Source organism: Bombyx mandarina, chromosome 11 (genome assembly GCF_030267445.1).
Source record: "Bombyx mandarina strain Sakado chromosome 11, ASM3026744v2".
NCBI lineage: Eukaryota > Metazoa > Arthropoda > Insecta > Lepidoptera > Bombycidae > Bombyx > Bombyx mandarina.
Genome location: NC_143218.1, coordinates 17,609,475 through 17,622,996, shown reverse-complemented (window position 1 = coordinate 17,622,996; position 13,522 = coordinate 17,609,475). Strand labels below are relative to the sequence as shown.

The window sequence follows — 13,522 nt, the reverse complement described above, 5'->3', positions numbered from 1 at the left end:
AAACGACGCTAAGTTTATTTTGTACGATAAATAAACCAAAAATACGATATGACTAATACATAATATATTAGTTGGATAATACGAGTATATTATTATGACAACGAACAGTGATTTAAGTTGAAATAAAATATTAAGTTGATTTATATTTGTAAATTGATTGAAAACATAATAATATGAGGTCATGTATTTGTTTACTTAGTATGAGTTTTTTAATGTTCTCGATAGCGTAAAAGTTAACTCAGGAATGGAGTTGGCCCGGGACCTGGGCGGGCCCCCCGGTGCGCACTCTGCGTGGCCGGGGGCTCCGTCTGTGGGGGAGTTTTGCTGGACTTCCACCGTGGCGCGTCCGTAGGTGGCGGATAACGGGATCCTCTGGGCGACATTCCCAGAGGTATCGTCCGATCTTTTTCGTTGCAAGGATTCTTAGGTTTAGGTCCTAGGTATAGGGTTAGGTTTAGATGTAGATTAAGGTCCTAGGTATATGATTAGGTTAGATGTAGGTTAAGGTCCTAGGTTTAGGGTTAGGTTTAGGATAGCTTAGATAGGCTTTGCAACGAAAGAGATCGGATGACGCGGACCAAAATCAGCACTAGGAGGAGCGGAAGGACTGCGCTCTCCACACTCTTCACTAAGTGAAGAGTGCTCCTTCTGGAGATCGCAGCTTCCGACGGCACTGGTTCGCCGGCCTGCCGTGAGCGGTGGCACCCTGTGCCCCGTAATCGTGGAAGTGAGTCAGCGCTGCATTTTCGCAGCTGCTGACCGCTGGTTGCTATGTCCCCGGCTTCGGCTACAGGGGAACGCCCCCCAGATATGGGGGGTACCGGTTCGCCGGCGTGGCTTCGTGGTCGCTCGTTTCGAGCGTCGGGCGGTGGTCTGCCGAGTTGCCCTGTGCACCCGGTGGGCTGCCGACCAACCCGTAATCCTCACTGAGTGGGGGGCGGTGGCCGCTGCCGCAAGGCACGGGGTCGCGAGGACGTAAACCTCTATAAAAAATACCCCAATCCCAAGCTCCGATGCCCGGCGAAGGGATGAATGGCTGGAGGGAGTCCAGTCCCGAGGGCATCACTTGATCCCAGGGGACCTCACCCCTGGTTAAATAAGAAAGGAAAAAAAATGAACATGGACAATTGCGAAACAGTATTACCCCAGGAGGGTACCTCCCGCTCAGCGGGAGGAGAATCCCTCCGTGCCTCCGAGCAATCGGAGGCACGCTGCCCCTCGTATTCTGGGGGGGGCAACAATTGCCTAGAGGAAGGAGGCGGCAGCACGAGCCGCGAAAACGATCTATTCGTGCACCCTGAGCGTTGCGACAGTGCACTCTCACTGCGCTCGACGCGAAGCTCTGCGAGGGGCTACGCGTCGAGTGGTCGAGAGTCGCCGCTTTTGCTCCGGAATACTACCGGACGGCTCGCCAGCAGAGCCAACGCTGATGCGAAAACTCGGAGGAAGCGGAAGACGGTCAAGCGACCAGTGACTTCCGCTCCCTCCGACTCCTCGGAAATTGAACCCGCGCCCGCCAAGTTTTTGGCGGTCGAGGAAGGACCGGCGACTGTTGCGGCGTCGTCCGCCAAAGAACAGGATGTTCGGATAACCTGCGGCGGATTGGCAGCCGGCTCGCTGCGAGGCGGGAGAACCCGTTGTGGGAAGGCCGAACGAGTCAGGGAGGGAGAGGTTGAGCGGTTGTGCCGCTCCCTTATGGAGACTGAACCCACTGACCTGCACAAAATCTTCGATATCTCTCTGGATATTGTCTCCAAGGTGGCGAGCAAATCAGGCTCCTTAAAGGGCACGTACGTGCATGCCCTGAATTGCGTGGTCACTGCCATGGGTAGGCTCCTAGAGGCATTTCTCCAGCGCACGGCCACGGAGGAAACAGCTGGCCTGCGGTCGCAGCTGGAGAGCCTACAGGCTTTGTACGCCTGCGTTCAGAGTGAGAATGCAGAGCTTCGGGCGGAGAGTGTAAAGTTGCGGGAGGAGATGGCCGCAATGCGTGTGGCCATTGATGGTGTAAGGAGACAGCGGGGCAGTTCGGTTTCCCCACCACCACCGCCCCAAGTGCAAGAGGCTATAGTGGCGGAAAAAGATAAGGAGATCGAAGACCTCAAGAGGCGCCTAGCCATTCTTGAGGCTCGCACCTCTACAGTGGTGCGTGCGAGGCCACCGCTGGCACACGAGCAGCCAGCGCAGGTATCAATAACGCCTAAGACCGCGGCTGCACCGGCGCCCGCGAACGCCACTGCGGCCAAACTGGCTACACGGTCCAAGACTGCTGGGCGACGAACACCCGCCCAGCCTGCGAGGCCTCAGGCTGCTGCTTCTGTCCCGCCCCAGCCTGCGAAGGCGGGGCCTGGCAGAAGCCGCAACAATCCAAAGGGGTGTGTGAATGCCGCCCAGCCAGCGCAACACCCCCAGCCCCGTCCATTGCCTCCCGCCCCGTCCAACATGGACGCAGCCTGGACGACGGTAGTGAAGCGGGGTCGAAGGAGGGCGCAAGACGTACCTAACCCCCGTCCCGTCCCGACAGTCAAGGCTCCCCAGGTAGTGGGTCGAGCAGCAACTGAAGGGAAAAGAAAGGGAGGGCGCAAGGCAAGAAAACCGCGCGCTCCGCGGTCGGCGGCTGTCGTATTGGAGCTGCTGCCGGCTGCCAAGGAAAAGGGCCTCACCTATGGGGAGGTCATGGCCCGGGCGCGCGCTAGCGTCGACGTGGATGCTATGGGCGTGGAGGGTGGCCTCCGAGTCCGGCACACCGCCAACGGGGCCCGGTTGCTGGAGTGTCCTGGTGCCAACACCAGTGCGGCCGCGGATAAGCTAGCAACCCGGCTCCGTGAAATCCTGCCGGACCCAGAAGTGGTGCGTATAGACAGGCCCGTCAAAATGGCAGAAGTCAAAGTGACGGGCCTGGATGAATGCGCCACAAAGGAGGAAGTGGCCGCTGCCATTGCATCGCAGGGCAATTGCGCCCTCACGCAGGTCAGGGTGGGAGAGCTGCGAAGCTCTTACTCTGGAGCCTTCACTGCGTGGGCGCGTTGCCCTATGCAGGCGGCCACGCTCCTGGCTACGCCTCCACAAGGTCGGCCCGCCGACTCACCAGGGAGGCTGCGCGTGGGCTGGGTGATGGCCCACGTGCAGTTACAGAAGGCCCGCCCCTGGCGATGCCTCCGGTGCTTCGGCACCGGGCACGGCCTCGCCAGGTGCCCATCGGCCGTGGACCGCAGCGGGCTTTGTTTCCGCTGCGGCCAGCCCGGACACAAAGCGGTCTCCTGCGCAGCCGCCGCGCCACACTGCGTGCTATGCGACGCGGCGAAGCGGCGGGCCGATCATCGGGCTGGGGGCCCGGCCTGTCTTTCCGCCCCCTCCTCCACAAAGAGGAGGCGTGGCGGGAAAAAGAAGAAAATAGCAGAGGAAGAGCCGGCTGCGTGTAAAGCAGCCGGCCAGTCAGTTCCCGCCGCGGCCGTCGGGCCGCAAGGTGGGACGGAAGACGAGGGAGCGATGGACGTGACACCTCAATAATGGATCACGTCCATCGCTTCCTCCAAGCGAACGTGAACCACTCCGCCAGGGCGCAGGATCTCCTCGTCCACACCATGGCGGAGTGGTTCATCGACATCGCGATCGTTGCGGAGCCATACTTCGTACCTCCCGACCGAGAGGATTCCTGGGCCGGAGATGTTGATGGCTCCGTGGCGATCGTGATGCGACAGTCAGCGGCGCTACCCCCCCTTGGAATGGTGGCCAGGGGATCCGGGTACGTCGTAGTTAGGGTCAATGAAACCGTCGTGATCGGGGTGTACTTCTCTCCGAACAGGAGTCTCGCTGAGTTCGAACGGTTCCTGGGTGGGCTCGAGGCGTTGGTTCATCGCTTCGAGTCTCGCCCGGTGATACTGGCGGGGGACCTCAACGCTAAATGTACAGCGTGGGGCTCCCCCCGCACGGACTCGCGCGGCGAGTTCCTGTCGGAGTGGGCTTTCGCGACCGGTCTCTGTCTTCTGAACAGAGGTTCGGTCGCGACCTGCGTGCGGTGGAACGGGGAATCACACGTGGACGTGTCGTTCGCGTCTCCGTCCGCCGCACGCCGTGTCCGTGGCTGGCGTGTTCTCGAGGGGGCGGAGACGCTCTCGGACCATCGGTTTGTTCGATTTGAGCTCTCCGTTTCCACTTCGTTGAATGCGCCGGCCGAAGACGCCCGCGGTGAGGAGGAGCTCCCGCGTAGCGCTCCCCGATCATTCCCACGATGGGCACTGAAGCGCCTGAATAAGGTGCTCGCGGTGGAGGCGGCCACAGTGGCCGCGTGGGCGCCGATGCCTGCGCGTCTAGTGGACGTGGAGTCGGAGGCCGATTGGTTCCGGGGTACGATGCGTCGCGTCTGCGATGCTGCGATGCCCCGAGTCAGTGGCCGCGCCCCACGTGGCGGTGCGTATTGGTGGACGCCCGAGATCGCACTCCTCAGAGAGGAGTGCGTGCGGGCACGCCGCCGAAATGCCCGCCACCGCCGTCGCCGTCTTCGCGGTATGGATTTCGCGGAGGTGGCGGCCCGCTTACATGCCGACTGCCGTGAGAAGCAGGAGGCTCTGCGGCGGGCCATCGGCGAGGCCAAGTCTCAGAGCATGAAGACGCTCCTGGAGACGCTCGATCAGGATCCCTGGGGGCGCCCGTACCAGACGGTACGCAAGAAATTGCGACCGTGGGCGCTCCCGGTGACGGAGCGTCTCCAGCCTCAGCAGCTGCGGGATATTGTCTCCGGGCTATTCCCGCGGATGGAGAGGGACTTTGAGCCCCCCTTCATGGGCGTGCCGCCACGCCTTGACGCGAGCGGTGATGCCCCTGCTGAGGTGGTCCCTCCGAGCATATCGGAGCAGGAGATGCGTGCGGCCGTGTCGAGGATGCGGAGGAAAGACGCGGCCCCCGGCCCTGACGGTGTTCACGGTCGGGTTTGGGATTTGGCCTTCGGTGCCCTTGGGGACCGGCTCGTGCGGCTCTTTGAAGCCTGCCTCGAGTCGGGGCGGTTTCCAAAGCAGTGGAAGACGGGCAGACTTGTTCTGCTAAGGAAGGAGGGACGCCCTGCGGACTCACCTGCGGGGTATCGTCCCATCGTGTTGCTGGACGAAGCGGGAAAATTGCTCGAGCGAGTGGTGGCCGCCCGCATCGTCCAGCACCTGACGGGAGTGGGTCCTGATCTGTCAGCGGAGCAGTTCGGATTCAGGGAGGGCCGCTCGACCATTGACGCGGTGATGCGCGTGCGCGCCCTCTCTGATGAGGCTGTCAGCCGGGGCGGGGTTGCACTGGCGGTATCCCTGGACATCGCCAATGCGTTCAACACCCTGCCCTGGTCGGTGATCGCGGGGGCGCTGCAGTATCACGGCGTCCCTGCGTATCTCCGTCGGCTGATCGGGTCCTACCTCGAGGATAGGTCGGTCGTGTGCACCGGGCACGGTGGGACGGTGCTCCGCTTCCCCGTCCAGCGCGGTGTTCCACAGGGGTCGGTCCTTGGCCCTCTCTTGTGGAACATCGGCTACGACTGGGTCTTGCGTGGCACCCTAAGCACTCCTCTCCCGGGTCTGAGCGTAGTTTGCTACGCGGACGACACTTTGGTCGTGGCCCGGGGGAGGGACTTGCGAGAGTCTGCCCGTCTTTCCTGCGCGGGGGTGGCCTTCGTCATCGGCAGGATCCGACGGTTGGGTCTGGAGGTGGCGCTTGATAAATCCCAGGCCCTGTTGTTTCACGGGGCCCGGAGAGCGCCGCCTCAGGGGGCCCACCTCGTGATCGGAGGCGTTCGCGTCGAGATCGAGGCAACCGGGTTGCGGTACCTTGGTCTCGTACTGGACGGTCGTTGGAGCTTTCGCGCTCACTTTGAAAGATTAGGTCCCCGACTGATGGCGGCCGCCGGCTCGCTGAGTCGGCTGTTGCCGAACGTCGGGGGGCCTGACGTGGTGGTGCGCCGCCTCTACACGGGGGTGGTGCGGTCGATGGCACTGTACGGGGCTCCCGTGTGGTGCCACGCCCTGACCCGCGACAACGTTGCGGCGTTGCGACGTCCGCAACGCGCGATTGCGGTCAGGGCGGTTCGTGGATACCGTACCGTCTCGTTCGAGGCGGCGTGCGTGCTAGCTGGGACGCCTCCCTGGGACCTGGAAGCGGAGGCGCTCGCTGCGGATTACGCGTGGCGATGCGATCTCCGCTCCAGGGGGGAGCCGCGTCCCGGCGCGGCGGAAGTTCGAGCGCGGAAGCTTCAATCTCGGCGTGCCGTGCTCGAGGCGTGGTCTCGCCGCCTGGCGGACCCCGCCTACGGGCGACGGACCGTCGAGGCGATCCGCCCGGTCCTCTCGGACTGGGTGAATCGCGACCGAGGACGTCTCACCTTCCGAGCGACGCAGGTGCTCACGGGACACGGCTGTTTCGGTCGCTACCTACACCTCGTCGCCCGGAGGGAGCCGACGCCGAAGTGCCACCACTGCAGTGGCTGCAACGAGGACACGGCGGAGCACACGCTCGCGTACTGCACCGCTTTCGCGGAGCAGCGCCGCGTCCTCGTTGCAAAAATAGGACCGGACTTGTCGCTTCCGACCGTCGTGGCTACGATGCTCGGCAGCGACGAGTCCTGGCAGGCGATGCTCGACTTCTGCGAGTCCACCATCTCGCAGAAGGAGGCGGCGGAACGGGAGAGGGAGAGCTCTTCTTCCCTCTCGGCGCCGTGCCGCCGCCGTCGAGCCGGGGGTCGGAGGAGGGCGTTTGTCCAGCTCCAGCCCCTATGAGGAGGCAGTCTCCTCCCGGTGATGGTCACGGGGCGACCTAAGGGGGTTGAGGCTGCGCCGCACGCTACCGTCACTCTAGCGCGCTGGCACCAGGAGGACGGGACGGCGCGTCGGCGGCTGCGGACTGCGATGCGGTCCGCATTTTCGTCGTCGCTGTCGTCGCCGAACATACTGTTGAAGAGCAACCCGGTCGGCGGTGTATCGCGTTCCGACCTGGCAGGCTGGTTCTGGTCCAGCGGGGTATCCCGGAACACCAGCGGCACCGCCCGGGCGGCCTGGTAGGGCCGCCGTACCGCGGAGACCGACGTCGTTGGTTGTCGACTATCGCCTCGACGACCCGTCGGTCGGGCGTCCTCGGGGTGGCGCCGCGTGTCTGGTTGTAGTGTTGACCGCGGGAACCCCCCTACTCTGTCCAGGTTCTGACCCCGGACGGAGATCGGACGTCGGGTGTAAGAGTGCAGGGGAGTCGTTTAGTGGGTGGGCCCTAAAATCCTTGGGCCCGCGATCTGCTCTCAACACCTGCAGATCGTTAAGTCTCACATACCCCGCGCGCCCCCTAGGCGCGGGGACCTCGTAGGAGGTTCGGCCCTCTACCCGAAAAAAAAAAAAAAAAAAAAAAGGAATGGAGTTGGCACGTTTGCCTACGTTTGCCGCTAGGGGCGCTGTTCCAACTGCATACAAATTTGAGTTAACTTTTACGCTATCGATAACGTTAAAAAGCTCGCACTAAGCACATAGATAGTTGTGCGATACTGAAAAGATCACGAAAACGGGATTTGTAACTATACTGAGACCTTACAACTTATATATCAAGATGGATCAAAAAAAAAAAAAGGGGGGGGGCGCATTTACGTTGTAGATGTCTATGGGCTCCACTAACCACTTAACACCAGGTGGGCTGTGAGCTCGTCCGACCAGCATATAACCGACCAGATAAGCAACAATAAAAAAAAAAATAATAATAATAATTCCGTAACCTTGATTATCAATCAAACAACATATCAATTTTACGATTGCTTCTTTCGGAGATTGTTGAAATAACGAAAAAAATCATTTGAGTGCAGGAAACAATTTTAATGTCAACGATTTAATAATTCGAACCGAATGCAGACTAGTTTTAGTGGAAAATCAAAATGACTGCAAATACAACGAATCGATAAGATTTTATAATTATTTTAAGTCATTACTTAAGAGCTACTGGTTGTCCCTGTACAGTTATTGTTTATCACGAGTCACATTCAACGTATGCTTGTGTAGAGAGAACATAATAAATAGATGGTCGCTTAAAAGTTGACAAGATCAAGTGAGTCGAACCATGTAACACAATAAGACATGAGTTCTAAGTCTCAATGTTACAGTATGTTAAGTGTCAATGGTACAACGTTTGCCCCATCCTTCAAAAAGAAACGCATTACTGCTTCACGGCAGAAATAGGCAGGGTGATGGTACCTTCCCTTGCGGGCTTAAAAGACACCTTACTGCCGGCAAAAATATTGCTGATCCATGAGTTACAATGATTAAAAAAGTCTTGAAAATTTGCGCACGCAATAAGGACAGATGCTAATACATATATAACATAATTATGTAAGACATTATAAAATCATTATAAATGTATGTACATTTATAATGATTTTATAATGTCTTATTTGACTATACTACCTACCTATACTATACTACCTATTACTATAATTGTAACTATACTAAGACCATAGAACTCTTATCTTAAAGTGGCTGGTGGAATGTACGATGTAGATTTCTATGGGCTAAGGATTTAACACTAGATGGGCTGTGAGCTCGTTCACCAATCTATGTAATAATAAAGAAATCGCTGTTTTTTTTCCCTACCTAGACTGATAGCCTTGAAAGGTTATTTCAGCGTAACCTTAACTAGTAGGAGAGCTCACGGGGCTCAAGCCTGACGACTTGCTAACACGAACCATAGCAAGAACCGTGCTTCGCAGAATCTCAGTGGGCTGTGTCTGTGGGTTAATTTACTCGTCGAGCCCTTCGTCGCAGGCGACGGGTTCGAAAAGAACGATGACCGGTGCTTGAGGTACCTAAAAGCACCGTTTGTGGATCGGGAGGATCCGAAATGACGTAAATCGCTGTGATATTCTGTGACCGGTATTAACAGAATAAAGAGGTGACATTAAATATTGGTTCCGTTTGCTATTTAAGCGAGCGTTTTATACTTTTTAAACCTAGATATAGGCGCAGTGTATGACGACCCCGTACTAAATGGACCGATGACCTAGTGAAAATCGCACAGTCAAGTTAGACGCAGGTTATTTTTTTGATTGCCCTTGTAGGCAGACGAGGATACGGCCCGCCTGATGCCGAGTGTTTACCGTCGCCCATGGACTTCAGCAATGTCAGGGGCAGAGCCAAGCCGCTGCCTACTTGCACGTGGGAATGAACCGCCCGCACTGGACATCAATTGGAGAGACCTAAGTTCAGTAGTGGGCGGTGGACAGACTGAGATGATGATGATGAATCTACATATATTTTTTTGAAATAAGATCCTAGAACAACAATTCTAAAGGTGACCAAAAATTGGTATCACAAATGTTAAGAAACAAAATTCCGCACTGAATTTGTAGTCGTGTAACCATAACAACGGGATATGTTAGGAATGTATTGCATCGGACGTATTGATATGGAGAAGCGCTTAATTAAATTCCTGGAATATCCTTCGCCTATGTTTGGTATTGGTAGGTCTTCTAAAGAATGTTTAAAATATGCTAAAGGATTTTTGTAGTTGTATGTTTTAAGCACTGGTTTTTAGTCGGTGTCATTTAGAGCTTAAGCTTATTAAATCTTGTACCTATCTAACATTAGACGCGAATCAAGTTTGCTTTGTTTTTTCAGGACTATAATTACATTTGCGAAGGCATTGGAATTTTAGTGGTCGACTTTTTGTAACGAGAGCTTCCTCAACAGAACGTTACGTCTAGACAGAATCTCGGTCACGCATGGATGTCCGGATCCCTAAATACCAGCTACTATCATTTGTCTATACACAGAAGCGGGATTTTAGGATAATCGAGACTGCCGTTCTCACGGTCATTAACGAGCTCTTGGCCTCGGCTGGCGGGCCTTGAGAAGTGCCGGGAAGAATTGTGTGAGATGATGCTCTCATCTCGTTTTTACTATCGCACCACTGGCCACCGTAATATTTTTGCCACGTGCCCTCCAGCCGGGAATGAACTTTTCTTCAAGGTGTTTCTTGAGCGCTAAGACAAGTCCTTCAAACGAGGTATGATGAGAGTACTCGGTGGTAGGCTCCGATTTGACTTTGCCCTTGACATTGCTGACGTAGGCTAAATGTCATCATTCTATCTTCATCGTCATTCTTAACTCACTTCACCGAGATGATTAACTGGAATTAGGGCGTATGGGCGTATGATGATCCAGTATGAGTATTACTACTGGCCTGCTTATTTTTTTTATTGCTTAGATGGGTGAACGAGTTCACAGCCTACCTGGTATTAAGTGATTACTGGAGCCCAACGTAAACACGCCACCCACCTTGAGATATAAGTTCTAAGGTTTCAGTATAGTTAAAACGGCCCCACCCTTCAAACAGAAACGCATTACTGCTTCACGGTAGAAATAGGCGGAGTGGTGGTACCTACCCATGCGGACTCGGAAGAGGTCATTCCAAGCATGAAGCGTCGTTTTGGTTTCAAAGATGGGAAAGCCATTGTACAATCAATTTGGAATCTCATGCCTCAAGGTTAGTGGCATTATTCGCATAACTTAATACCAAATAGTTGGTGAGTTGGTCCTTCAAGCATAATAAAAAAACTCAATATATCAATAATTACCTAATTTTACCTGAATCATATTTATCGATCTTTATATTGAACTCTTACGATATTCACATATTTATAATCAAAATATAAGGCTTTAATATCGTATAAGTAAATACTCAACTGACACCAAATTCTGTACAAAAATCAATAAGTTAGTATCAACATTAAATATTGAATCTAAGACTATTAATGGCTCATGTACTTAGTGTAACGAAGTTTCGTTACTGCACGTGTCTATAATTACCTCAAACTCCAACCATTTTCGGAAAACGTTGCTTCTTTTAAATGTCGAATTTGGAATTAAAATTTGGTTTTTTACACGAAATATAAATATGCAAAGAAAACGCATTGTGAATGAACTGTGCTCCGATGGTGGAAGGTGCGATGGTTAAAAAGAGATGGAGAGATTTTGAACAATTCCTAAGAACATTTCCCATATAACCTAGGGTACAAAACATCGGATCTACTGGTGGTAGGACCTCTTGTGAGTCCGCGCGGGTGGGTACCACCACCCTGCCTATTTCGACCGTGAAGCTGTAATGCGTTTCGGTTTGAAGGGTGGGGTAGCCGTTGTAACTATACTTGAGACCTTAGAACTTATATCTCATGATGGGTGGCGCATTTATGTTGTGAATGTCTATGGGCTCCAGTAACCACTTAACACCAGGTGGGTTGTGAGCTCGTACACACATCGAACAATAAAAAAAAGGAAGAACAAAAACCTGATGAGGTTGAGGAAGAAATAGGTCTTAAGCGATCCGTAAGAACGGGATTTAACAAATCGATTGGTAGTTTATGGACCAGAAAGTGACATCAACAACTCTTTTGGTAATATGCAGCATGTTTCGATATTTCTGAATAAAAAATTTGAATGAAACCGAAGGAGCGTTTTGTCTTAATAGCGACAATAACTCTTATTGAAATTAGTGCCACACGTACATACAAGATAACCAAAATTACAGTCCGAAACCACTAGTTTCACTTTGTATTTAGAAATAACACGGATTCGACATTGCGAAACGGCACGTACAGTTCATAAATTCCACACTATCATCGTAGGTGTTGCCAGTAGTTAAAATTTCCTCAACTTAGTGAAGAGCACCTGAGCTCTGCTGCATAAGACTTCTTCTTACTTTAGAGACACAAACATTGTATAAAAAGCCGTACAAGAACATTAATCGTAATTTAAATCAGTCGAAATTTTAATTAAAACTTTTTTGATTATTTGGAGGAGATTAGGAGCTGATTTTTATTGATGCACAGATGTTTATAGAAATGCTGGCAGTTAAGGTTAAATTTTTTATTGCTTTCGAAGGTGGATGAGCGTATATGCGAACTGCTTGTTAGTGGTCTCCGTCGCTGGGGAACAATGGAAACGCTAAAACTACTAATTCATTCAAGATATACGCCAGCTCTTCTATGTAATAAATATAATACGTACATAGTACACAAACATACATAATTTATGCACAACTTCAGTAAATAATATTTGTACAAACACAATTTTGAATCTATAAATGATTTTAGTTGCGCGAATATCTCACCTGTAAGGGTTCTAAACAAATACTGCATTCAGAGAATCTGGATAGAAGTTCATCGCAGTTCGGACAAGTGCACTGGGCTGCGTGACCTTCTTCTGAAGTTACTAATGCCGGAGGTCCGACAATGGGCAGGGTTTTGTCTGTAAAAGAAAGATCAAATTATATTTAAGCGCTTTTTGGAACGAAGTTCCTAATGGGACGATGCGGAGGGGTACCCTAACCGGGAAAAAGTGTCCGTAACGTAAGATTTTTATTAGTAATGCATACAGTGTACGACTTTGTAATAACGTACAAAAATTAACCTTTTATTTTTATTTTTTTAATAATAACGTGATAAAGCTTTTTTTCGTGTCCAAAGCAAGTGCTTTTGCAAGACTTCTACTTCTTAGTCGTTTTCGTTTTGACAATTTGGTGATTGTTATTTAGTGCTGGAGGAGGAAGATGTGTCTTACGATGTCCCAGCATCTCTCTTTACTCGAAAATCGACTAGTAGGTATATGATAAATACAATTATGGACTAGTATATTTTATTCTTGCCCTACCTATTAGCTGGTAGCCTGAGGCGCTATTCCAGCTACATAATGTCTAGGTAGGTGAAGTGCTAACACTGGCTCTAACAAGAGCAGAGCTTCGCAGAATCTACCACCGGATCGGAATCGCGACCCGCTGAGGAGATCCGGCGAGAGACTCATTGTGTCTATGGATTAGCTCGCTCGTATAGACAAGTTCGACAAGGACCAGTGCTTGAGGGGCCTAAAAGCACCCAAAGTGAATCGGGTGTATTCGACAAGACATGTTTCAGATGACGGTGGCTTTGCGTTGCCTCTTTACCAGGATTGGATGTGTAATTATTGGCGGCGACGATAAGAGGGTTTTTATATTTTTTATCCTGCAACCTTAGTATATTATAATCCCTAATGGTGTCATATCATAGCGTCGCTATTACTACGGCACCGGCTGTCCCGGTCACCGTCCTCGTCGAACCCGTCGCTTGCGACGAAGGGCCCGACGAGTGAATTAACCCATAGACACAGCCCACTGAGTTTCTCGCCGGATCTTCTCAGTGGGTCGCGTTTCCGATCCGGTAGTAGATTCTGCGAAGCACTGCTCTTTCTAGGGCCAATGTTAGCAACACTTCCGGTTTGCCCCGTGAGCTCACCTAGATGTTAGCGTGACGCTGAAATAGCCTTTCAAGGCTATCAGCATAGGTAGGAAAAAAAACCGCGGCAAAGCGATCGTATGTTCTGGTTCGATGAGTAAGTAGCTCACATTAATGTCAATGGTTCAAGTTCTGCATTTGAGATGACAGTCTGATGTTTTGAGTGAGGCTAGCTAATCGATCAGCGCCAAGCAGAACTCTACTCCCATGAATCTCATTAATCTTGATACAATAAAATATTTCTTAACAAAAACTTAA

General features: G+C 52.4%; 2 protein-coding genes across 6 annotated transcripts in view; one reads left to right on the top strand and one right to left on the bottom strand.

Annotated features, from left to right (window-relative positions):
• The window catches only part of LOC114243277 (adenylate cyclase type 2), a 236,454-nt gene that overhangs the window by 130,034 nt on the left and 92,898 nt on the right, over positions 1-13,522 (top strand). The window lies entirely within an intron of this gene.
• Positions 1-13,522, bottom strand: part of LOC114243278 (uncharacterized) — a 66,357-nt gene that overhangs the window by 9,035 nt on the left and 43,800 nt on the right. For both annotated transcript variants that reach the window (XM_028174705.2, XM_028174704.2), the window contains exon 3: positions 12,109-12,245. In XM_028174705.2, coding sequence (XP_028030506.2) covers positions 12,109-12,245 — 137 coding nt within the window. The remainder of the gene's footprint in view (positions 1-12,108; positions 12,246-13,522) is intronic.